The sequence below is a fragment of the Hemibagrus wyckioides genome, linkage group LG16, assembly GCF_019097595.1.
Source record: "Hemibagrus wyckioides isolate EC202008001 linkage group LG16, SWU_Hwy_1.0, whole genome shotgun sequence".
Taxonomy (NCBI): Eukaryota; Metazoa; Chordata; class Actinopteri; order Siluriformes; family Bagridae; genus Hemibagrus; species Hemibagrus wyckioides.
Genome location: NC_080725.1, coordinates 23,457,501 through 23,482,500, shown reverse-complemented (window position 1 = coordinate 23,482,500; position 25,000 = coordinate 23,457,501). Strand labels below are relative to the sequence as shown.

The following is a 25,000-nucleotide window of genomic DNA, read 5'->3' as shown; positions in this document are numbered from 1 at the left end:
CACCTGTCCTGAGACAACTCACCTGTCCTGACAACTCACCTGTCCTGAGACAACACACCTGTCCTGAGACAACACACCTGTCCTGACAACTCACCTGTCCTGACAACTCACCTGTCCTGAGACAACTCACCTGTCCTGAGACAACACACCTGTCCTGAGACAACTCACCTGTCCTGACAACTCACCTGTCCTGACAACTCACCTGCCCTGACAACTCACCTGTCCTGAGACAACACACCTGTCCTGAGACAACACACCTGTCCTGAGACAATTCACCTGTCCTGAGACAACACACCTGTCCTGAGACAACACACCTGTCCTGACAACACACCTGTCCTGAGACAACTCACCTGTCCTGAGACAACACACCTGTCCTGAGACAATTCACCTGTCCTGAGACAACTCACCTGTCCTGAGACAACACACCTGTCCTGAGACAACACACCTGTCCTGACAACTCACCTGTCCTGACAACACACCTGTCCTGAGACAACTCACCTGTCCTGAGACAACTCACCTGTCCTGAGACAACTCACCTGTCCTGACAACACACCTGTCCTGAGACAACACACCTGTCCTGAGACAACACACCTGTCCTGAGACAATTCACCTGTCCTGAGACAACACACCTGTCCTGACAACTCACCTGTCCTGAGACAACTCACCTGTCCTGAGACAACACACCTGTCCTGACAACTCACCTGTCCTGACAACACACCTGTCCTGAGACAACTCACCTGTCCTGAGACAACTCACCTGTCCAGACAACACACCTGTCCTGAGACAACTCACCTGTCCTGAGACAACACACCTGTCCTGACAACTCACCTGTCCTGAGACAACACACCTGTCCTGAGACAACACACCTGTCCTGAAACAACACACCTGTCCTGAAACAACACACCTGTCCTGAGACACCTATCCTGAGACACCTGTCCTGAGACACCACACCTGTCCTTACAACACACCTGTCCTGAGACAACACACCCGTCCTGAGACACCTGTCCTGAGACAACACACCTATCCTGAGACACCTGTCCTGAGACAACACACCTATCCTGAGACACCTGTCCTGAGACAACACACCTGTCCTTACAACACACCTGTCCTGAGACAACACACCCGTCCTGAGACAACACACCTGTTCTTACAACACACCTGTCCTGAGACAAAGACAAGACACTTGTCCTGAGACAACACACCCGTCCTGAGACACCTGTCCTGAGACAACACACCCGTCCTGAGACACCTGTCCTGAGACAACACACCCGTCCTGAGACACCTGTCCTGAGACAACACACCCGTCCTGAGACACCTGTCCTGAGACAACACACCTGTCCTGAGACAACACACCCGTCCTGAGACAAAGACAAGACACTTGTCCTGAGACAACACACCTGTCCTGGATAACACTCACTCACCTGTACGGGGCCATAGTGCATTAACAGCGATGGATCCATGGAATTCTTCAGCCATCCCGAGGACACACATGGACATGCCATATTTGGCCATGGTGTAAGCTGTACACACACACACACACACAGTATCAGTATGTGAGAGTTTAGAGTGAGAGTTGGTTTCTCCAGGTGAGGTTCTAACCTGTGTGGTTCTTAAACCAGATGGGATTGAGGTTGAGAGGTGGACTGAGGTTGAGGATGTGAGGGTTTTTACTCTTTAACAGATGCGGGATGCAGAGCTTCGACCTGAAACCACATTTATTCTTCATTAGGATTACGTTTTTTCTTTTAGTTTAAACAGTTACACCTGTAAAAGAATCACTCACGTCAGATAGGTTCCTCTCAGATTGATGCCCAACATGAGGTCCACCTTCTTCATGGGCGTGTCCAGCGTCCCGGTCAGGTTAATAGCACTGGCGTTGTTCACCACGATGTCGATTCCTGTTGTCACGGCAACGACAGAACATTTAATAACAACAACATCGCCTCCCTTGAGTTAAGAGTCGTGTCGTCTCTCACCTCCGAACTTTTGCACGGCGTTCTCCACCGCCGCACTGACCTGCTTCTCATCACGAACATCCACCACACAGGGCAGAGCTTTTCCTCCGGCCGCTTCAACTGAGGGACGTAACACACTCTGATAAAAACTCCATCTATTTTCAAAAGCCACTCTGACCGATCACTGTGACCGAGACGCAGTTTGGATTAGAAGGTTCTTACTCTCCTCGGCGGCCGTGTAGATGGTACCGGGCAGTTTGGGGTGCGTCTCAGCAGTTTTAGCAGCGATGACCACATTGGCACCGTCTCGGGCGGCTTTCAGCGCGATGGCCTTCCCGATGCCGCGACTCGCCCCGGTGATGAACAGGGTACAACCTGACAGCTTTCTGCAACAGTGCGTGGGTCAGGGGGAGGACACTTCACAATTAGAAGGAAAGAGATACAAACCTTACTAAAGCTATTTTAAACAGATTTACATTTACAGTCTCGATAGATTCCATCTATCTCATGGTTCTCTTAGATGTTCTAGGTAAAATCCTGAAGTGTTCGGCATTTACATTTACACAGCTAGAATCTGAAACTTTTATATGGACAAAGTGCCACAAAGGTCAGGGTCATTTCACTGAAACCTGCGCGTGCACGAGTCAATTAGAACAAAGGTCACGTGCCATAAATGACTGCAGGTTGTATTAAACATGTGCATTTTATTTATTTATTTATTAAAAGAGATATATTTCATCAAAATGTTCAGAAATTTGGATTGTCCCTGAACGCATTTACAATTAAAGATCAGCTTTTATTTTAAGATAAACCATTTATTCTACAACAAAAGCGCGGAACGCCTGTTTAACCCGAACTCAGTGAACACTTTATAAACACTTTATAACGACTTTATAACGCATTTTAGCCGTGTTTAGGTTTAGCTAGTTATCCAGAAGCCGGACTCACCCTGTGTTCTGCAGCATCGTCCACTCTATCAGCTCTTCACACCGGTCAGATGATTCTGATACAGAAACAGAATTAGTGCTGAAACTGAAGTTTCTCCTGGACGCCACACTGGTCACTGCTCCTGACCTTTAACACACTTTTCTGTTTATCGTGCATGCGCGTTCACTTCCGGTGCAGCCGCTTCTTCGCGGGGTCAATCCCGGAAGTAGGGAAAAACAAGCCACATAATATATCGTTTAGTTTCATCTTTCTAGAAATAAATTACCGAAATGTTAATAAACGGGTGTAGAATGTAACGGGAACGTGTTTAATCTTAACGAAATTCACATTTACATCCTCACGTAGTAACGAAAATGTACGACTTTTTAGTGATATAACTCTAGCGCCCTCTGCTGGAGAAACGTCTTTCTCTTCCGCGTCTTGTTTAATGTTTATTATTTATCTAACAAATAATATTTATTAATAAATAGATAACTATATTATTCACACAATACAACAAGTAATCTAACAAGTAGAGAACAAAAGAAAGAGTCTTAATTATAATAAAAACAAACTTTTTATTCAGCTTAAAAAAGTAGAATGTAGTACAGGATATAAAATGTCTACAGCTTTATAAATCCTCTGAGTGATGGGAAAGTGTGAAATATGGGAGTATTTACCCCAGGGATGATGCATGATGTGTGTGATGAATGGTGTAAAAGTGTAAAGCAGTGAGGTGCAGCATGGAGGTGTAAAGTGCAACAAGATGAGGAGTCGCATCAGGGCAAAGTGCAACCCAGTGCAGGACCGTAGCATGTGGGGTGAACAATTCCGTCCTGCACAGTGAGGATCACTCTACAGAGCAGTCAGGGATGGTAAGAAAGATCTCCTGAACTGCTCCGTGTCCAATGTGGCCGAATGGGTCCTGCTGCTGGTTGACCTGTAGAGTGTGGAGGTGATGTGATGTGGTGTTCAGGGAGAATGATAGTGTTCTTCTTCCCACAGATACATCAAAACTCTCCAGAGAGCAACTCAGGACAGAGACTGCCTTCTTCATCAGTGTGTTCCGCTTCTCCAGCTCGAAAGCATGCTGTGCTTTTAATGCGCTCAACAACAACAACAACAACAACAACAACAACTTATTTTATTCTTGTTTCTGTTGTTGTGAGTAACCACATAATATAATGTGTTCTTTAACAATAAAAATAAATAAATAAATATATCCACATCCTGTGCACTATATAGTTTCTGGAGTTGATCCATTTTGCTGTTGTGTTTAAATAAATAGTGAAGAATACACCGGTCAGCCATAACACTCTGAGCACTGACCGGTGAAGTGAATAAGTCTGAGTATCTCCTCATCATGGCACCTGTTAGTGGGTGGGATATATTAGGCAGCAAGTGAACATTTTGTCCTCAAAGTTGATGTTAGAAGCAGGAAAAATGGACAAGCGTAAGGATTTGAGTGAGTTTGACCAAAAGGGACAAATTGTGATGTCTAGACCACTGGATCAGAGCATCTCCAAAACTGCAGCTCTTGTGGGGTGTTCCCGGTCTGCAGTGGTCAGTATCTATCAAAGGTGGTCCAAGGAAGGAACAGTGGTGAACTGGGGACAGGGTCATGGGCGGTCAAGACTCATTGATGCACATGGGGAGAGAAGGCTGACCCGTGTGATCCGATCCAACAGACGAGCTACTGTTGCTCAAACTGCTGAAGAAGTTAATGCTGGTTCTGATAGAAAGGGGTCAGAATACACAGTGCAGGACGGGTCAGGGCTGTTCTGGCAGCAAAAGGAGGACCAACACAATATTAGGCAGGTGGTCATAATGTTATAGCTGGTCAGTGTATCTCACAGGTTAGAATAAAATAATATTTACTCCAGCAGGTACTAAATGCACATTATTCACATATTTAGCGATCTGTCTGTCTGTCTGTCTAGATCCCTATTTTATTGGCTGTTAATGTATAACCCGTGTCGATAGAGGGCGCTGTAGTGACTCTACTTAATGCTCTGTAAGCTTTTTAACCCTTTAGACATGAATAAATATAAAGATTAAACAGAACATAGAGATAGTGGACTTTATATTTTTACTTTTTGTTTCATTGAAACTAATAGTCATTAGAATATTAAACAATGTAGCCTAATTGTGTGTGTGTGTGTGTGTGTGTGTGTGTGTAAGACTGCAGTAGATCCGGTACAACTGGTGCAACAAGTTCCCAGTTTTCCTAAAGACTGAGCAGACAACAGCTTTGTGTCCTGTGACAGGGCGGAACAGTCAGATGAGCTTGTTTTAAAACCATGTGAAACATGAAAGAGTTAAAATGTCTCTCACACACACACACACACACACACCGACAGGCGATATGCACGGTGTTACATTTCACATATTGTTTATTGTTCCCCGTGTGGAATCGGTTCATTAGACCAATTAATCAGCGCACTCTTCACGAACATTAACGCAAACCCACAGTACAATTTGCTCATCACACACACACACACACACTCCCTGTCTTTATTTGTTTTTATTCTCACTGCACCGTGACGTCATTTTTTCATTTCTAATAAACCATAAACCTCTCGAACAGCCGTGCATGCGTTTTGCAATTCTTTAAAAAAAAAAGAAAAAGAAAAAGGTGTGTCAGCTTGGAGAGGAGGAGGAGGAGGAGGAGGAGGCCATTTTGTAGTGAGCATGCCAGTGTTATTTGTGCGCTCAGCGTTAGGAGCAGGAAGTGCTGCCTTTGTGCTGATAGCGGAGTGAAATTGTGTTGCTGTGGGATTCGGAGCTGGACAGAAGAAGAACACGGCTCTGATTCTGCAGCCTTTTCTCCTCCTCCTCCTCCTCCTCATGTCCACTCTGCTGGTTCTGCTGGACTCTGGCTGCTCTGCTGTGAAATGGATGGGTGAGTGTTGTGTTGTGTTGTGTTGTGTTTGGGTTTGGGTTTCTTCTCTCTCCGCTTTCCTTCTGACTCTCCGAGATCTTCAGGAGCTTTCTCTTTCTTCTGCATGCTTTACATCACATGATAAGATGTTACACACACACACACACACACACACACACACACACACACACACACACCATTCTGCTGGATTCTAACAGAATATCAGACTCGGATCATGAGAGTACTGTGTTGGACGGAAATGGAGTGCTGAAGCTCTTCTTTTCTCTCTGCTGCTGTTGTTTTGCTTTCTTCTCGAGCACTTACACCTTTACATTTTTACATTATTTGTATGATTCCGGAAGGCGGAATAAATATTAAAGCGGAAGTGTTTTGTAACATTCTGTAGCGCTGTGTGTGTGTGTGTGTGTGTGTGTGTGTGTGAGAGAGAGAGAGAGAGAGAGAATCTGGGCGTAACAACAGCAAAGTTCTCTTTGAGGAAGTGAAGCTTCTCTCTGAATTTATTCCTTAATCAAATCCATAATCTGGAAAACTCTGATCAATCACCAGGATGTAAAAAATCAGCAGGTGATAATTGACCTTATTTAGAGATTGCTTGTATTTATTTATCTTCTGCACCAAGCCTGGTGTGTGTTTTTTCCTTTTTTCCTCTCAGAGTGAAGGTAATAAGCAGGCTGCCATTTTAAAGCCATTATAAAGGGGCGTTTCTGTGGAGAACAAATTTACACTCAGTGTGGCTTTAATTTAACACAACCCCAGCCTCCTGTGTGTGATGATGATGATGATGATGATGATGATGATGATATGACAGGACTGCTCCACAGGCGCCATGTTGCTTTTACAATCTGTGTTACAAGGCGAGCGGATGATTGTTTACAAGCGCGTGCGTGGGAGGTCGCGCGCGCGCGCGCCGTGGTGGTGGTAGGCGGGGGCGCGCCATATTTTTAGCTAATTTTTGTTGTTGTTTTGGTTTTTTATATCTAAAAAAACATACAAGCTCAAGATTAGATCACGAAAGCCCAATTTTCTTTTGCATGCATCAGCCCAGAGGGCTTTTTCTTTCTTTTATTTAAATTAATAATTATAATAATAAAAATCGTAGCCTCAGTCTGTATCATGCTGTTGGTGATGATTTGCAAAGGAATGAAAGATTTATACAAATATCCCAATGGGTCTTCAAATCATTTTCCAGCTACATTAAAGCTTGTCTATCAGAACACATCCTGTGAGTGTTTATTCTCCAGAACACTGGGTTCTAGCTCTTTGATGGAACCTTCAGGACACATGAGCACTGAGAACCCTTGGAGTTCTAGATTCACCCACAGAATGACGGCTATTGTTAGCTTCACACAGGCTGCATGTGAGTGTAATGGGAGAACTGAAAGAATTCGGTTATGTGCTTTGCTCTCGCTCCCTGGGGATTTCCAGGTCAGATAGAAAAAAATCCCTCTGCTGGCAGCATCGGGCCGTAAACACACCACACTGCAGTCATGGGCTCGGACCCGGTACACAGAGCCGGGTACACAGAGCCGGGTACACATGTCTAGGCTTCGGATGGAACCCTGCAGATGATGTAAACTCTGAAGTTTAAGGGTGAAGTTTATAAACCTGTTACCTTTACAGCATTGTGGTGTGTGTTTTGTGTTAACTGAAGGACTGTCTGTGTTTTCGTGGCTGATTTGGTGTTAGATGAGTAGAAGTAATTAGTTAAAGAGCTGAAGTTTGTTGTAGTGTGAAATATTTCATCAAAATCCAAAAAAAACCCTTTATATTGTGTAATGTAGAGGCAAAAAGGCAGAAAGGTCAGAACTTCTTCATGGACTTCATTAGAGTTTATATTTATTTGATTTAGCAGTTACCTTTATCCTGAGTGTTTTATGTTTATCTGATGTACATGACTGGCTGAAGCGGTGCAGCTTGGTGGTGCTGGGATTCATGAGCTTCTAATCAGCAGTCCAACATCTTACTGACCTGCTGCTGAGCTCCAGACTGAAGAGCTGTGAGAACATGACGAGGAGACAAGTTCACACCCACATGGATTAGCAGATACTGTGTGAGTTAAAAGCCTGAAGATTAGCAGCATACTGGAGCTCTGTGGACACCTGTTACAGGTGTGTGGTGAGGGGGTGAGGAACTGTTACAGGTGTGGACTGAGGGGGTGAGGAACTGTTACAGGTGTAGGGTGAGGGGGTGAGGAACTGTTACAGGTGTAGGGTGAGGGGGTGAGGAACTGTTACAGGTGTAGGGTGAGGGGGTGAGGAACTGTTACAGGTGTAGGGTGAGGGGGTGAGGAACTGTTACAGGTGTAGGGTGAGGGGGTGAGGAACTGTTACAGGTGTAGGGTGAGGGGGTGAGGAACTGTTACAGGTGTAGGGTGAGGGGGTGAGGAACTGTTACAGGTGTAGGGTGAGGAACTGTTACAGGTGTAGGGTGAGGAACTGTTACAGGTGTAGGGTGAGGAACTGTTACAGGTGTAGGGTGAGGAACTGTTACAGGTGTAGGGTGAGGAACTGTTACAGGTGTAGGGTGAGGAACTGTTACAGGTGTAGGGTGAGGAACTGTTACAGGTGTAGGGTGAGGAACTGTTACAGGTGTAGGGTGAGGAACTGTTACAGGTGTAGGGTGAGGGGGTGAGGAACTGTTACAGGTGTGGGGTGAGGAACTGTTACAGGTGTAGGGTGAGGGGGTGAGGAACTGTTACAGGTGTGGGGTGAGGAACTGTTACAGGTGTAGGGTGAGGAACTGTTACAGGTGTAGGGTGAGGAACTGTTACAGGTGTAGGGTGAGGAACTGTTACAGGTGTAGGGTGAGGAACTGTTACAGGTGTAGGGTGAGGAACTGTTACAGGTGTAGGGTGAGGGGGTGAGGAACTGTTACAGGTGTAGGGTGAGGGGGTGAGGAACTGTTACAAGTGTGGGGTGAGGGGGTGAGGAACTGTTACAGGTGTGGGGTGAGGAACTGTTACAGGTGTGGGGTGAGGAACTGTTACAGGTGTGGGGTGAGGAGCTGTTACAGGTGTGGGGTGAGGGGGTGAGGAACTGTTACAGGTGAGGGGGTGAGGGGGTGAGGAACTGTTACAGGTGTGGACTGAGGGGGTGAGGAACTGTTACAGGTGTGGACTGAGGGGGTGAGGTACTGTTACAGCTGTGGGGTGAGGAACTGTCACAGCTGTGGGGTGTGGGGGGGTGTGGGTGGGTGTGGGGGTGGGTGGGTGAGGGGGTGTGTGTGTGGGTGTGTGTATGTGTGTGGGTGAGGGGGTGAGGGTGGGTGTGGGTGAGGGTGTGTGTGGGTGTGTGTGGGTGTGTGTATGTGTTGCTCTATCAGGTGTGGAGTTTGACTGCTGGATATTGTGCTTTACTGAACCTGATCTGATCTCCTGCAAACTGGACAAACCTGTCTACATGAGCAGTGTCCTTTACCTGCAAACAAGGTGACGGGCTAATGTCCTGCTGAACAGGTGCACTCTCTCTCTCTCTCTCTCTCTCTCTCTCTCTTTTTCGAATTGTTTCGAGTGTGCACTGTTTTTTTAACCTGAGTCTGATATTCTTCCCACTTCCTGTCCTGTGAGTGACATCATCAGGTGTTATAGCTCCACTTCCTGTTGCGGCCGGAGGTGAAGCGTGGAAGTGGAAGCGATCCGTCTGGTTTCCTGTGTTCATTAAAACAATTCCATCTTCAGGTGTTGCATCACTTCATGAACTGGTTAAACAACCGAAACAGTTTCAGAATGATGCCTGAGATCCGCCCAAGCTTCATCATCATCATCATCATTACTGTTATTATTTTATTGCATTGTTTATTCAGCGTGTGTGTGTGATGAATGATGACCGGTCAGATTAATGGTTAATGGCAGATAATTGATGTCCAGTGTGCTGTATTCTTCTCTTGTTCTTGTGTTTTGATTGTGACGTGTTGTGCAGCTGAAACACTGGAGGTTCCGGCGATAGAGAAAGAAAATAGCTCTGAAATTACAGTCATTAGAGAAATCACACATCTGTGTGTGTGAGCAGCAGTGTGTTGTAGTGGTGGTGTGTGTGTGTGTTTAGGCTGAGGTTGTGTGTGCGTGTGTGTGTGTGTGTGCGCTGTAGCAGTGGTTTTGTGTGTTTATAGTAGTGTTTGTGTGTTTGTGCTGTAGCTGCGTGTGTGTGTTTAGGCAGTGTGTGTGTGTGTGTGTGTTTAGGCAGTGTGTGTGTGTGTTTAGGCAGTGTGTGTGTGTGTTTAGGCAGTGTGTGTGTGTTTAGGCAGTGTGTGTGTGTTTAGGCAGTGTGTGTGTGTTTAGGCAGTGTGTGTGTTTAGGCAGTGTGTGTGTTTAGGCAGTGTGTGTGTGTGTGTGTTTAGGCAGTGTGTGTGTTTAGGCAGTGTGTGTGTTTAGGCAGTGTATGTGTGTGTGTGTGTTTAGGCAGTGTGTGTGTGTGTTTAGGCAGTGTATGTGTGTGTGTGTGTTTAGGCAGTGTGTGTGTTTAGGCAGTGTGTGTGTGTGTGTGTTTAGGCAGTGTGTGTGTGTGTGTGTGTTTAGGCAGTGTGTGTGTGTGTGTGTTTAGGCAGTGTGTGTGTGTTTAGGCAGTGTGTGTGTGTGTTTAGGCAGTGTGTGTGTGTGTTTAGGCAGTGTGTGTGTGTGTGTGTGTTTAGGCAGTGTATGTGTGTGTGTGTGTTTAGGCAGTGTGTGTGTGTTTAGGCAGTGTGTGTGTGTGTGTGTGTTTAGGCAGTGTGTGTGTGTTTAGGCAGTGTGTGTGTGTGTGTGTGTGTTTAGGCAGTGTGTGTGTGTGTGTGTGTGTGTGTGTTTAGGCAGTGTGTGTGTGTGTGTTTAGGCTGTGTGTGTGTGTGTTTAGGCAGTGTGTGTGTGTGTGTGTTTAGGCAGTGTGTGTGTGTGTGTGTGTGTGTGTGTGTTTAGGCAGTGTGTGTGTGTGTGTGTGTGTGTTTAGGCAGTGTGTGTGTGTTTAGGCAGTGTGTGTGTGTTTAGGCAGTGTGTGTGTGTTTAGGCAGTGTGTGTGTGTTTAGGCAGTGTGTGTGTGTGTGTGTTTAGGCAGTGTGTGTGTGTGTGTTTAGGCAGTGTGTGTGTGTGTTTAGGCAGTGTGTGTGTGTTTAGGCAGTGTGTGTGTGTGTGTGTTTAGGCAGTGTGTGTGTGTGTGTGTTTAGGCAGTGTGTGTGTGTGTGTGTTTAGGCAGTGTGTGTGTGTGTGTGTTTAGGCAGTGTATGTGTGTGTGTGTGTTTAGGCAGTGTGTGTGTGTTTAGGCAGTGTGTGTGTGTGTGTGTTTAGGCAGTGTGTGTGTGTGTGTGTTTAGGCAGTGTATGTGTGTGTGTGTGTTTAGGCAGTGTATGTGTGTGTGTGTGTTTAGGCAGTGTATGTGTGTGTGTGTGTTTAGGCACTGTGTGTGTGTGTGTGTGTTTAGGCACTGTGTGTGTGTGTGTGTTTAGGCACTGTGTGTGTGTGTGTGTGTTTAGGCACTGTGTGTGTGTGTGTGTGTTTAGGCACTGTGTGTGTGTGTTTAGGCACTGTGTGTGTGTGTTTAGGCACTGTGTGTGTGTGTTTAGGCACTGTGTGTGTGTGTTTAGGCAGTGTGTGTGTGTGTGTGTGTGTGTTTAGGCAGTGTGTGTGTGTGTTTAGGCAGTGTGTGTGTGTGTTTAGGCAGTGTGTGTGTGTTTAGGCAGTGTGTGTGTGTGTGTGTGTGTGTTTAGGCAGTGTGTGTGTGTGTGTGTGTTTAGGCAGTGTGTGTGTGTGTGTGTGTTTAGGCAGTGTGTGTGTGTGTGTTTAGGCAGTGTGTGTGTGTGTGTTTAGGCAGTGTGTGTGTGTTTAGGCAGTGTGTGTTTAGGCAGTGTGTGTGTGTGTGTTTAGGCAGTGTGTGTGTGTTTAGGCAGTGTGTGTTTAGGCAGTGTGTGTGTGTGTTTAGGCAGTGTGTGTGTGTGTTTAGGCAGTGTGTGTGTGTGTTTAGGCAGTGTGTGTGTGTGTTTAGGCAGTGTGTGTGTGTGTGTTTAGGCAGTGTGTGTGTGTTTAGGCAGTGTGTGTGTGTGTTTAGGCAGTGTGTGTGTGTGTGTGTGTTTAGGCAGTGTGTGTGTGTGTGTGTTTAGGCAGTGTGTGTGTGTGTTTAGGCAGTGTGTGTGTGTGTTTAGGCAGTGTGTGTGTGTGTGTTTAGGCAGTGTGTGTGTGTGTTTAGGCAGTGTGTGTGTGTGTGTTTAGGCAGTGTGTGTGTGTGTGTTTAGGCAGTGTGTGTGTGTGTTTAGGCAGTGTGTGTGTGTGTTTAGGCAGTGTGTGTGTGTGTTTAGGCAGTGTGTGTGTGTGTGTTTAGGCAGTGTGTGTGTGTGTGTGTGTTTAGGCAGTGTGTGTGTGTGTTTAGGCTGTGTGTGTGTTTAGGCAGTGTGTGTGTGTGTGTGTTTAGGCAGTGTGTGTGTGTGTGTTTAGGCTGTGTGTGTGTTTAGGCAGTGTGTGTGTGTGTGTTTAGGCTGTGTGTGTGTTTAGGCAGTGTGTGTGTGTGTTTAGGCAGTGTGTGTGTGTGTTTAGGCAGTGTGTGTGTGTGTTTAGGCAGTGTGTGTGTGTGTTTAGGCAGTGTGTGTGTGTTTAGGCAGTGTGTGTGTGTGTGTTTAGGCAGTGTGTGTGTGTTTAGGCAGTGTGTGTGTGCGTACAGGCGTGTGTGTGTGTGTGTTAAGGGAGTGTGTGTGTGTGTGTTTAGGCAGTGTGTGTGTGTGTTTAGGCAGTGTGTGTGTGTTTAGGCAGTGTGTGTGTTTAGGCAGTGTGTGTGTTTAGGCAGTGTGTGTGTGTGTTTAGGCAGTGTGTGTGTTTAGGCAGTGTGTGTGTTTAGGCAGTGTGTGTGTGTGTGTGTGTGTTTAGGCAGTGTGTGTGTGTGTGTTTAGGCAGTGTGTGTGTGTGTTTAGGCAGTGTGTGTGTGTGTTTAGGCAGTGTGTGTGTTTAGGCAGTGTGTGTGTTTAGGCAGTGTGTGTGTGTGTGTGTGTTTAGGCAGTGTGTGTGTTTAGGCAGTGTGTGTGTTTAGGCAGTGTGTGTGTGTGTTTAGGCAGTGTGTGTGTGTGTTTAGGCAGTGTGTGTGTGTGTGTGTGTTTAGGCAGTGTGTGTGTGTGTGTGTGTTTAGGCACTGTGTGTGTGTGTTTAGGCAGTGTGTGTGTTTAGGCAGTGTGTGTATGTGTTTAGGCAGTGTGTGTGTGTGTGTTTAGGCAGTGTGTGTGTGTGTGTGTGTGTGTTTAGGCAGTGTGTGTGTGTGTTTAGGCAGTGGCTGTGTGTGTGTGTGTGTTTAGGCAGTGTGTGTGTGTGTGTGTGTGTGTTTAGGCAGTGTGTGTGTGTTTAGGCAGTGTGTGTGTGTGTGTGTGTGTTTAGGCAGTGTGTGTGTGTGTGTGTGTGTGTGTTTAGGCAGTGTGTGTGTGTGTGTGTTTAGGCAGTGTGTGTGTGTTTAGGCAGTGTGTGTGTGTGTGTGTGTGTGTTTAGGCAGTGTGTGTGTGTGTGTGTGTGTTTAGGCAGTGTGTGTGTGTTTAGGCAGTGTGTGTGTGTGTGTGTGTGTGTGTTTAGGCTGTGTGTGTGTGTTTAGGCAGTGTGTGTGTGTGTGTGTGTTTAGGCTGTGTGTGTGTGTTTAGGCAGTGTGTGTGTGTGTGTATGTGTGTGTGTGTGTTTAGGCAGTGTGTGTGTGTTTAGGCAGTGTGTGTGTGTTTAGGCAGTGTGTGTTTAGGCAGTGTGTGTGTGTGTTTAGGCAGTGTGTGTGTGTGTGTGTGTGTGTGTGTTTAGGCAGTGTGTGTGTGTTTAGGCAGTGTGTGTGTGTTTAGGCAGTGTGTGTGTGTTTAGGCACTGTGTGTGTGTGTGTGTGTTTAGGCAGTGTGTGTGTGTGTTTAGGCAGTGTGTGTGTGTGTTTAGGCAGTGTGTGTGTGTGTTTAGGCAGTGTGTGTGTGTGTGTGTGTTTAGGCAGTGTGTGTGTGTGTTTAGGCAGTGTGTGTGTGTGTGTGTTTAGGCTGTGTGTGTGTTTAGGCTGTGTGTGTGTGTTTAGGCAGTGTGTGTGTGTTTAGGCAGTGTGTGTGTGTGTTTAGGCAGTGTGTGTGTGTGTGTGTGTGTGTTTAGGCAGTGTGTGTGTGTTTAGGCAGTGTGTGTGTGTTTAGGCACTGTGTGTGTGTGTGTGTGTTTAGGCAGTGTGTGTGTGTGTTTAGGCAGTGTGTGTGTGTGTTTAGGCAGTGTGTGTGTGTGTTTAGGCAGTGTGTGTGTGTTTAGGCAGTGTGTGTGTGTGTTTAGGCTGTGTGTGTGTGTTTAGGCTGTGTGTGTGTGTTTAGGCAGTGTGTGTGTGTGTGTGTGTGTGTGTGTTTAGGCAGTGTGTGTGTGTGTGTGTGTTTAGGCAGTGTGTGTGTGTGTGTGTGTGTTTTAGGCAGTGTGTGTGTGTGTGTGTTTAGGCAGTGTGTGTGTTTAGGCAGTGTGTGTGTTTAGGCAGTGTGTGTGTGTGTGTGTGTGTGTGTGTGTTTAGGCAGTGTGTGTGTTTAGGCAGTGTGTGTGTTTAGGCAGTGTGTGTGTGTGTGTTTAGGCAGTGTGTGTGTGTTTAGGCAGTGTGTGTGTGTGTGTGTTTAGGCAGTGTGTGTGTTTAGGCAGTGTGTGTGTGTGTGTTTAGGCAGTGTGTGTGTTTAGGCTGTGTGTTTAGGCAGTGTGTGTGTTTAGGCAGTGTGTGTGTTTAGGCTGTGTGTTTAGGCAGTGTGTGTGTGTGTTTAGGCAGTGTGTGTGTTTAGGCAGTGTGTGTGTTTAGGCAGTGTGTGTGTTTAGGCTGTGTGTTTAGGCAGTGTGTGTGTTTAGGCAGTGTGTGTGTGTGTTTAGGCAGTGTGTGTGTGTGTTTAGGCAGTGTGTGTGTTTAGGCAGTGTGTGTGTTTAGGCTGTGTGTTTAGGCAGTGTGTGTGTTTAGGCAGTGTGTGTGTTTAGGCAGTGTGTGTGTGTGTGTTTAGGCAGTGTGTGTGTTTAGGCAGTGTGTGTGTGTGTGTGTGTGTGTGTGTTTAGGCAGTGTGTGTGTTTAGGCAGTGTGTGTGTGTGTGTTTAGGCAGTGTGTGTGTGTTTAGGCAGTGTGTGTGTGTGTGTTTAGGCAGTGTGTGTGTGTGTTTAGGCAGTGTGTGTGTGTGTTTAGGCAGTGTGTGTGTGTTTAGGCAGTGTGTGTGTGTGTGTGTGTGTGTGTGTGTTTAGGCAGTGTGTGTGTGTTTAGGCAGTGTGTGTGTGTTTAGGCAGTGTGTGTGTGTTTAGGCAGTGTGTGTGTGTGTGTGTGTGTGTTTAGGCAGTGTGTGTGTGTTTAGGCAGTGTGTGTGTGTGTGTTTAGGCAGTGTGTGTGTGTGTGTTTAGGCAGTGTGTGTGTGTGTGTGTGTGTTTAGGCAGTGTGTGTGTGTGTGTTTAGGCAGTGTGTGTGTGTGTGTGTGTGTTTAGGCAGTGTGTGTGTGTTTAGGCAGTGTGTGTGTGTGTGTTTAGGCAGTGTGTGTGTGTGTGTGTGTTTAGGCAGTGTGTGTGTGTGTGTTTAGGCAGTGTGTGTGTGTGTGTTTAGGCAGTGTGTGTGTTTAGGCAGTGTGTGTGTGTGTTTAGGCAGTGTGTGTGTTTAGGCAGTGTGTGTGTTTAGGCTGTGTGTTTAGGCAGTGTGTGTGTTTAGGCTGTGTGTTTAGGCAGTGTGTGTGTTTAGGCAGTGTGTGTGTTTAGGCAGTGTGTGTGTTTAGGCAGTGTGTGTGTTTAGGCTGTGTGTTTAGGCAGTGTGTGTGTTTAGGCAGTGTGTGTGTGTGTTTAGGCAGTGTGTGTGTGTGTGTTTAGGCAGTGTGTGTGTTTAGGCAGTGTGTGTGTTTAGGCTGTGTGTTTAGGCAGTGTGTGTGTTTAGGCAGTGTGTGTGTGTGTGTTTAGGCAGTGTGTGTGTTTAGGCAGTGTGTGTGTGTGTGTGTGTGTGTGTTTAGGCAGTGTGTGTGTGTGTGTTTAGGCAGTGTGTGTGTTTAGGCAGTGTGTGTGTTTAGGCAGTGTGTGTGTGTTTAGGCAGTGTGTGTGTGTGTTTAGGCAGTGTGTGTGTGTGTTTAGGCAGTGTGTGTGTGTGTTTAGGCAGTGTGTGTGTGTGTTTAGGCAGTGTGTGTGTGTGTTTAGGCAGTGTGTGTGTGTGTGTTTAGGCAGTGTGTGTGTGTTTAGGCAGTGTGTGTGTGTTTAGGCAGTGTGTGTGTGTGTTTAGGCAGTGTGTGTGTGTGTGTGTTTAGGCAGTGTGTGTGTGTGTGTGTTTAGGCAGTGTGTGTGTGTGTTTAGGCAGTGTGTGTGTGTGTGTGTGTGTGTTTAGGCAGTGTGTGTGTGTGTGTTTAGGCAGTGTGTGTGTGTGTGTTTAGGCAGTGTGTGTGTGTGTGTTTAGGCAGTGTGTGTGTGTGTGTTTAGGCAGTGTGTGTGTTTAGGCAGTGTGTGTGTGTGTGTTTAGGCAGTGTGTGTGTGTGTGTGTGTTTAGGCAGTGTGTGTGTGTGTTTAGGCAGTGTGTGTGTGTGTTTAGGCAGTGTGTGTGTGTGTGTTTAGGCAGTGTGTGTGTGTGTGTGTTTAGGCAGTGTGTGTGTGTGTGTGTTTAGGCAGTGTGTGTGTGTGTGTGTGTGTGTTTAGGCAGTGTGTGTGTGTGTGTTTAGGCAGTGTGTGTGTGTGTTTAGGCAGTGTGTGTGTGTGTTTAGGCAGTGTGTGTGTGTGTGTTTAGGCAGTGTGTGTGTGTGTGTGTGTTTAGGCAGTGTGTGTGTGTGTGTTTAGGCAGTGTGTGTGTGTGTGTGTGTGTTTAGGCAGTGTGTGTGTGTGTGTGTGTGTGTTTAGGCAGTGTGTGTGTGTGTGTGTGTGTGTGTTTAGGCAGTGTGTGTGTGTGTGTGTGTGTGTTTAGGCAGTGTGTGTGTGTGTGTGTGTGTGTTTAGGCAGTGTGTGTGTGTGTGTGTGTGTGTTTAGGCAGTGTGTGTGTGTGTGTGTGTGTGTGTTTAGGCTGTGTGTGTGTGTGTGTTTAGGCAGTGTGTGTGTGTGTGTGTGTTTAGGCAGTGTGTGTGTGTGTGTGTGTGTGTGTTTAGGCTGTGTGTGTGTGTGTGTGTGTAGGCTGTGTGTGTGTGTGTTTAGGCAGTGTGTGTGTGTGTTTAGGCAGTGTGTGTGTGTGTTTAGGCAGTGTGTGTGTGTGTGTTTAGGCAGTGTGTGTGTTTAGGCAGTGTGTGTGTGTGTGTGTGTTTAGGCAGTGTGTGTGTGTGTGTGTGTTTAGGCAGTGTGTGTGTGTGTGTTTAGGCAGTGTGTGTGTGTGTTTAGGCAGTGTGTGTGTGTGTGTTTAGGCAGTGTGTGTGTGTGTGTGTGTGTGTTTAGGCAGTGTGTGTGTGTGTGTGTGTGTGTGTGTTTAGGCAGTGTGTGTGTGTGTTTAGGCAGTGTGTGTGTGTGTGTGTGTGTTTTTAGGCTGTGTGTGTGTTTAGGCAGTGTGTGTGTGTGTTTAGGCAGTGTGTGTGTGTGTGTGTGTGTGTTTAGGCAGTGTGTGTGTGTGTTTAGGCAGTGTGTGTGTGTGTGTGTTTAGGCAGTGTGTGTGTTTAGGCAGTGTGTGTGTTTAGGCAGTGTGTGTGTTTAGGCAGTGTGTGTGTGTGTTTAGGCAGTGTGTGTGTGTTTAGGCAGTGTGTGTGTTTAGGCAGTGTGTGTGTGTGTTTAGGCAGTGTGTGTGTGTGTTTAGGCAGTGTGTGTGTGTTTAGGCAGTGTGTGTGTGTGTTTAGGCAGTGTGTGTGTGTGTTTAGGCAGTGTGTGTGTGTTTAGGCAGTGTGTGTGTGTGTGTGTTTAGGCAGTGTGTGTGTGTGTTTAGGCAGTGTGTGTGTGTGTTTAGGCAGTGTGTGTGTGTGTGTGTGTTTAGGCAGTGTGTGTGTGTGTGTGTGTTTAGGCAGTGTGTGTGTGTGTGTGTGTTTAGGCAGTGTGTGTGTGTGTGTGTTTAGGCAGTGTGTGTGTGTGTGTGTTTAGGCAGTGTGTGTGTGTGTTTAGGCAGTGTGTGTGTTTAGGCAGTGTGTGTGTTTAGGCAGTGTGTGTGTGTTTAGGCAGTGTGTGTGTGTGTGTGTGTGTGTGTTTAGGCAGTGTGTGTGTGTGTGTGTGTGTTTAGGCAGTGTGTGTGTGTGTTTAGGCAGTGTGTGTGTGTTTAGGCAGTGTGTGTGTGTGTGTGTTTAGGCAGTGTGTGTGTGTTTAGGCAGTGTGTGTGTGTGTGTGTGTGTTTAGGCAGTGTGTGTGTGTGTGTGTGTGTGTTTAGGCAGTGTGTGTGTGTGTGTGTTTAGGCAGTGTGTGTGTGTGTGTGTGTGTGTTTAGGCAGTGTGTGTGTGTGTGTTTAGGCAGTGTGTGTGTGTGTGTTTAGGCAGTGTGTGTGTGTGTGTGTGTTTAGGCAGTGTGTGTGTGTGTGTGTGTTTAGGCAGTGTGTGTGTGTGTGTGTGTTTAGGCAGTGTGTGTGTGTGTGTGTGTTTAGGCAGTGTGTGTGTGTGTGTGTGTGTGTGTGTGTTTAGGCTGTGTGTGTGTGTGTGTGTAGGCTGTGTGTGTGTGTGTTTAGGCAGTGTGTGTGTGTGTTTAGGCAGTGTGTGTGTGTGTTTAGGCAGTGTGTGTGTTTGTGTGTGTTTAGGCAGTGTGTGTGTGTTTAGGCAGTGTGTGTGTGTGTGTGTGTGTGTTTAGGCAGTGTGTGTGTGTGTGTGTGTGTGTTTAGGCAGTGTGTGTGTGTGTGTTTAGGCAGTGTGTGTGTGTGTTTAGGCAGTGTGTGTGTGTGTGTTTAGGCAGTGTGTGTGTGTGTGTGTGTGTGTTTAGGCAGTGTATGTGTGTGTGTGTGTTTAGGCAGTGTGTGTGTGTGTTTAGGCAGTGTGTGTGTGTGTGTGTGTGTGTGTGTTTAGGCAGTGTGTGTGTGTGTGTTTAGGCAGTGTGTGTGTTTAGGCAGTGTGTGTGTGTGTTTAGGCAGTGTGTGTGTGTGTTTAGGCTGTGTGTGTGTGTTTAGGCAGTGTGTGTGTTTAGGCAGTGTGTGTGTGTGTTTAGGCAGTGTGTGTGTGTGTTTAGGCAGTGTGTGTGTGTTTAGGCAGTGTGTGTGTGTTTAGGCAGTGTGTGTGTGTGTTTAGGCAGTGTGTGTGTGTGTTTAGGCAGTGTGTGTGTGTGTTTAGGCAGTGTGTGTGTGTGTGTGTTTAGGCAGTGTGTGTGTGTGTGTGTTTAGGCAGTGTGTGTGTGTGTGTGTTTAGGCAGTGTGTGTGTGTGTGTGTTTAGGCAGTGTGTGTGTGTGTTTAGGCAGTGTGTGTGTTTAGGCAGTGTGTGTGTGTTTAGGCAGTGTGTGTGTGTGTGTGTGTGTTTAGGCAGTGTGTGTGTTTAGGCAGTGTGTGTGTGTTTAGGCAGTGTGTGTGTGTGTGTGTGTGTTTAGGCAGTGTGTGTGTTTAGGCAGTGTGTGTGTGTTTAGGCAGTGTGTGTGTGTTTAGGCAGTGTTTGTGTGTGTTTAGGCAGTGTGTGTGTGTGTGTTTAGGCAGTGTGTGTGTGTTTAGGCAGTGTGTGTGTGTTTAGGCAGTGTGTGTGTGTGTGTGTGTGTTTAGGCAGTGTGTGTGTTTAGGCAGTGTGTGTGTGTGTGTTTAGGCAGTGTGTGTGTGTGTGTGTGTGTTTAGGCAGTGTGTGTGTGTGTGTGTGTGTGTGTTTAGGCAGTGTGTGTGTGTGTGTGTTTAGGCAGTGTGTGTGTGTGTTTAGGCAGTGTGTGTGTGTTTAGGCTGTGTGTGTGTGTTTAGGCTGTGTGTGTGTGTTTAGGCTGTGTGTGTGCCTAAACACACACACACACTGCCTAAACACACACACACTGCCTAAACACACACACACACTGCCTAAACACAGTGTGTGTGTGTTTAGGCTGTGTGTGTGTGTTTAGGCAGTGTGTGTGTGTGTGTGTTTAGGCAGTGTGTGTGTGTGTGTGTTTAGGCAGTGTGTGTGTGTGTGTGTGTTTAGGCAGTGTGTGTGTGTTTAGGCAGTGTGTGTGTGTGTTTAGGCAGTGTGTGTGTGTGTGTTTAGGCAGTGTGTGTGTGTGTGTGTGTGTGTGTTTAGGCAGTGTGTGTGTGTGTGTGTGTGTGTTTAGGCAGTGTGTGTGTGTGTGTGTGTTTAGGCAGTGTGTGTGTTTAGGCAGTGTGTGTGTGTGTGTTTAGGCAGTGTGTGTGTGTGTGTGTGTGTGTGTGTGTTTAGGCAGTGTGTGTGTTTAGGCAGTGTGTGTGTGTGTTTAGGCAGTGTGTGTGTGTGTGTGTGTTTAGGCAGTGTGTGTGTGTGTTTAGGCAGTGTGTGTGTGTGTGTTTAGGCAGTGTGTGTGTGTGTGTGTTTAGGCAGTGTGTGTGTGTGTGTGTGTTTAGGCAGTGTGTGTGTGTGTGTTTAGGCAGTGTGTGTGTGTTTAGGCAGTGTGTGTGTGTGTGTGTTTAGGCAGTGTGTGTGTGTGTGTGTGTGTGTGTTTAGGCAGTGTGTGTGTTTAGGCAGTGTGTGTGTTTAGGCAGTGTGTGTGTTTAGGCAGTGTGTGTGTTTAGGCAGTGTGTGTGTGTGTGTTTAGGCAGTGTGTGTGTGTGTGTGTGTGTGTGTTTAGGCAGTGTGTGTGTTTAGGCAGTGTGTGTGTGTGTTTAGGCAGTGTGTGTGTTTAGGCAGTGTGTGTGTTTAGGCAGTGTGTGTGTTTAGGCTGTGTGTGTGTGTTTAGGCAGTGTGTGTGTGTGTGTTTAGGCAGTGTGTGTGTGTGTGTGTGTGTGTGTGTGTGTTTAGGCAGTGTGTGTGTTTAGGCTGTGTGTGTGTGTTTAGGCAGTGTGTGTGTGTTTAGGCTGTGTGTGTGTGTTTAGGCAGTGTGTGTGTGTTTAGGCTGTGTGTGTGTGTTTAGGCAGTGTGTGTGTGTGTGTGTGTGTGTTTAGGCAGTGTGTGTGTTTAGGCAGTGTGTGTGTTTAGGCAGTGTGTGTGTGTGTTTAGGCAGTGTGTGTGTTTAGGCAGTGTGTGTGTGTGTGTTTAGGCTGTGTGTGTGTGTTTAGGCAGTGTGTGTGTGTGTGTGTTTAGGCAGTGTGTGTGTGTGTGTGTGTGTGTGTGTGTTTAGGCAGTGTGTGTGTGTTTAGGCAGTGTGTGTGTGTTTAGGCAGTGTGTGTGTGTTTAGGCAGTGTGTGTGTGTTTAGGCAGTGTGTGTGTGTTTAGGCAGTGTGTGTGTGTGTGTGTTTAGGCAGTGTGTGTGTTTAGGCAGTGTGTGTGTGTTTAGGCAGTGTGTGTGTGTTTAGGCAGTGTGTGTGTGTGTTTAGGCAGTGTGTGTGTTTAGGCAGTGTGTGTGTTTAGGCAGTGTGTGTGTTTAGGCAGTGTGTGTGTGTTTAGGCTGTGTGTGTGTGTTTAGGCAGTGTGTGTGTGTGTGTGTTTAGGCAGTGTGTGTGTGTGTGTGTGTGTGTGTGTGTGTTTAGGCAGTGTGTGTGTTTAGGCTGTGTGTGTGTGTTTAGGCAGTGTGTGTGTGTTTAGGCTGTGTGTGTGTGTTTAGGCAGTGTGTGTGTGTGTGTGTGTGTGTGTGTGTTTAGGCAGTGTGTGTGTTTAGGCAGTGTGTGTGTTTAGGCAGTGTGTGTGTGTGTTTAGGCAGTGTGTGTGTTTAGGCAGTGTGTGTGTGTGTTTAGGCAGTGTGTGTGTGTTTAGGCAGTGTGTGTGTGTGTGTGTGTTTAGGCACTGTGTGTGTGTGTGTGTTTAGGCAGTGTGTGTGTTTAGGCAGTGTGTGTGTTTAGGCAGTGTGTGTGTGTTTAGGCTGTGTGTGTGTGTTTAGGCAGTGTGTGTGTGTGTGTTTAGGCAGTGTGTGTGTGTGTGTGTGTGTGTGTGTGTGTGTGTGTGTTTAGGCAGTGTGTGTGTTTAGGCTGTGTGTGTGTGTTTAGGCAGTGTGTGTGTGTGTGTGTGTGTGTGTGTGTGTTTAGGCAGTGTGTGTGTTTAGGCAGTGTGTGTGTTTAGGCAGTGTGTGTGTGTGTTTAGGCAGTGTGTGTGTGTGTTTAGGCAGTGTGTGTGTTTAGGCAGTGTGTGTGTGTTTAGGCAGTGTGTGTGTGTGTGTGTTTAGGCAGTGTGTGTGTGTGTGTGTGTGTGTGTGTGTTTAGGCAGTGTGTGTGTGTGTTTAGGCAGTGTGTGTGTGTGTTTAGGCAGTGTGTGTGTGTGTGTTTAGGCAGTGTGTGTGTGTGTGTGTGTGTGTGTGTTTAGGCAGTGTGTGTGTGTGTGTGTGTTTAGGCAGTGTGTGTGTTTAGGCAGTGTGTGTGTGTGTGTGTGTGTGTGTGTGTTTAGGCAGTGTGTGTGTGTGTGTGTGTGTGTGTGTGTGTTTAGGCAGTGTGTGTGTGTGTTTAGGCAGTGTGTGTGTGTGTGTGTGTGTGTTTAGGCAGTGTGTGTGTGTGTGTGTGTGTGTTTAGGCAGTGTGTGTGTTTAGGCAGTGTGTGTGTGTGTGTTTAGGCAGTGTGTGTGTGTGTGTTTAGGCAGTGTGTGTGTGTGTGTTTAGGCAGTGTGTGTGTTTAGGCAGTGTGTGTGTGTGTTTAGGCAGTGTGTGTGTGTGTTTAGGCAGTGTGTGTGTGTGTTTAGGCAGTGTGTGTGTGTGTGTGTTTAGGCAGTGTGTGTGTGTGTTTTTAGGCAGTGTGTGTGTGTGTGTTTAGGCAGTGTGTGTGTGTTTAGGCAGTGTGTGTGTGTTTAGGCAGTGTGTGTGTGTGTGTAGGCAGTGTGTGTGTGTGAGTTTAGGCAGTGTGTGTGTGTTTAGGCAGTGTGTGTGTGTGTGTTTAGGCAGTGTGTGTGTGTGTGTGTTTAGGCAGTGTGTGTGTGTGTTTAGGCAGTGCGTGTGTGTGTGTGTGTGTGTGTGTGTGTGTGTGTGTGTTTAGGCAGTGTGTGTGTGTTTAGGCAGTGTGTGTGTGTGTGTGTGTTTAGGCAGTGTGTGTGTGTTTAGGCAGTGTGTGTGTGTGTGTGTGTGTGTGTGTGTTTAGGCAGTGTGTGTGTGTGTGTTTAGGCAGTGTGTGTGTGTGTTTAGGCAGTGTGTGTGTGTTTAGGCAGTGTGTGTGTGTGTGTGTGTGTGTGTGTGTGTTTAGGCAGTGTGTGTGTGTTTAGGCAGTGTGTGTGTGTTTAGGCAGTGTGTGTGTGTTTAGGCAGTGTGTGTGTGTTTAGGCAGTGTGTGTGTGTTTAGGCTGTGTGTGTGTGTTTAGGCAGTGTGTGTGTGTGTGTGTTTAGGCAGTGTGTGTGTGTGTGTGTGTGTGTGTGTGTGTTTAGGCAGTGTGTGTGTTTAGGCAGTGTGTGTGTTTAGGCAGTGTGTGTGTTTAGGCAGTGTGTGTGTGTGTGTGTTTAGGCAGTGTGTGTGTGTGTGTTTAGGCAGTGTGTGTGTGTGTGTGTGTGTGTGTGTGTGTGTTTAGGCAGTGTGTGTGTGTGTTTAGGCAGTGTGTGTGTGTGTGTTTAGGCAGTGTGTGTGTGTGTGTGTGTGTTTAGGCAGTGTGTGTGTTTAGGCAGTGTGTGTGTGTGTGTTTAGGCAGTGTGTGTGTGTGTTTAGGCAGTGTGTGTGTGTGTGTTTAGGCAGTGTGTGTGTGTGTGTGTTTAGGCAGTGTGTGTGTGTGTTTAGGCAGTGTGTGTGTGTGTGTGTTTAGGCAGTGTGTGTGTGTGTGTGTGTGTGTGTGTTTAGGCAGTGTGTGTGTGTGTTTAGGCAGTGTGTGTGTGTGTTTAGGCAGTGTGTGTGTGTGTGTAGGCAGTGTGTGTGTGTGTGTGTGTTTAGGCAGTGTGTGTGTTTAGGCAGTGTGTGTGTGTGTTTAGGCAGTGTGTGTGTGTGTGTTTAGGCAGTGTGTGTGTGTGTGTTTAGGCAGTGTGTGTGTGTGTGTGTGTTTAGGCAGTGTGTGTGTGTGTTTAGGCAGTGTGTGTGTGTGTGTTTAGGCAGTGTGTGTGTGTGTGTTTAGGCAGTGTGTGTGTGTGTGTTTAGGCAGTGTGTGTGTGTTTAGGCAGTGTGTGTGTGTTTAGGCAGTGTGTGTGTGTTTAGGCAGTGTGTGTGTGTGTTTAGGCAGTGTGTGTGTGTGTGTAGGCAGTGTGTGTGTGTGAGTTTAGGCAGTGTGTGTGTGTTTAGGCAGTGTGTGTGTGTGTGTGTTTAGGCAGTGTGTGTGTGTGTTTAGGCAGTGTGTGTGTGTGTGTGTGTGTGTGTTTAGGCAGTGTGTGTGTGTTTAGGCAGTGTGTGTGTGTGTGTGTGTTTAGGCAGTGTGTGTGTTTAGGCAGTGTGTGTGTGTGTGTGTGTGTGTGTGTTTAGGCAGTGTGTGTGTGTTGCAGCAGTGGCTTTGATGCTACAGGCTGCTATTAGAGCAGAATATCTTGCGTCATGTTTGTCAGCTCCTCAGCATGGTACTGCATCTCCTGTGTTCTTCTGTTCCTCTGTTGTGTGATTTTGGATCTTCACTCTGAGTCACAAAGCAGCAGATACAGCAGCAGGTACAGCAGCAGGTCCTACAGTGAGCAGATTCAGCGTATGTTCCTGACCTGGAGCCTTGAATTCATCAGTATAGTTTAACAGAGATCTCATTTCTACACAATTTTAATAACTCAGTAAACCCCAGTGAGGTCTTGGTTCTGTCCCTGGTGTTCATGCTCTCTGTGAAGGTTCTGAAACCCTGAGATCTTATGTACTGATGTACCGAGATGTAGAGGTTTCTGTGGTTGGTGCTAAACTCTGGAACCGTCTGGTTTTCTCCTGATCGTCGTCTTCACTCTGCATGTTTAAATCTTCTCCATGTCTCGTGTTATTTAGTGTTTAATGTATACGGTGTGACCTGCAGCTCACTGACCGGTCTGTCATCTTTAACGTGCTTTATAAAGATTATAATTAGAATTAAAACTAAAGCTCAGAAGGATGAAGCAGTCCGCTGGAGACTGGTCAGTGGATGTAGTTTGTGAAGTTAACTCTCTTTTCTAATCTAATCTGAGAACGAAGCTGAGCGCAGAACTCGGACATCACACACCTGATTCTGTTCTTGCTCTGACCAGTGTTCTACACGTCTACCTGCTCGACTTTCTCACAGACCTCACCCTCTCAGACTTAGACCACACATGCTGTCTTCCTTAACATCCTAACAGCCTTATTTCCTGTGTGTGTGTACACAAGGGGTGGGTGTGTGTGTGTGTGAAGCTCTGTCCTTGTCCTCTCCTGCTGCTCCACTAATCCTCTGCGCTGAACCTGACACCTCTGAGAAAAGCTTTATTAAGTTTCTCATCATCGCAGTGAAGCTTCGGTCATCAAGCCTTCAGGGGTTTATTTTTCAATTAATGGACTGATGCCGGACACAGTGATGAGGCGTGGTACAGTACGGAGGAAGT

The 25,000-nt window shown here is 46.9% G+C and overlaps 2 protein-coding genes across 3 annotated transcripts in view; one reads left to right on the top strand and one right to left on the bottom strand.

The window, feature by feature from the left end:
* hsdl2 (hydroxysteroid dehydrogenase like 2) overlaps positions 1-3,085 on the bottom strand; it is a 7,234-nt gene extending 4,149 nt beyond the window's left edge. Inside the window, exons 1-6 of the mRNA XM_058411536.1 lie at positions 2,904-3,085; positions 2,178-2,341; positions 1,977-2,075; positions 1,784-1,898; positions 1,600-1,703; positions 1,422-1,520 (exon numbers count right to left, since the gene is read on the bottom strand). Coding sequence (XP_058267519.1) covers positions 1,422-1,520; positions 1,600-1,703; positions 1,784-1,898; positions 1,977-2,075; positions 2,178-2,341; positions 2,904-2,920 — 598 coding nt within the window. The 5' untranslated portion in view covers positions 2,921-3,085. The remainder of the gene's footprint in view (positions 1-1,421; positions 1,521-1,599; positions 1,704-1,783; positions 1,899-1,976; positions 2,076-2,177; positions 2,342-2,903) is intronic.
* A 2,485-nt stretch (positions 3,086-5,570) lies between these two features.
* ptbp3 (polypyrimidine tract binding protein 3) overlaps positions 5,571-25,000 on the top strand; it is a 76,013-nt gene continuing 56,583 nt past the window's right edge. Inside the window, exon 1 of one of the 2 annotated variants that reach the window (XM_058412688.1) lies at positions 5,571-5,784. The gene's annotated coding sequence lies outside the window, so the exon portion shown is untranslated. The remainder of the gene's footprint in view (positions 5,785-25,000) is intronic. The other variant, XM_058412686.1, reaches the window with a different exon arrangement.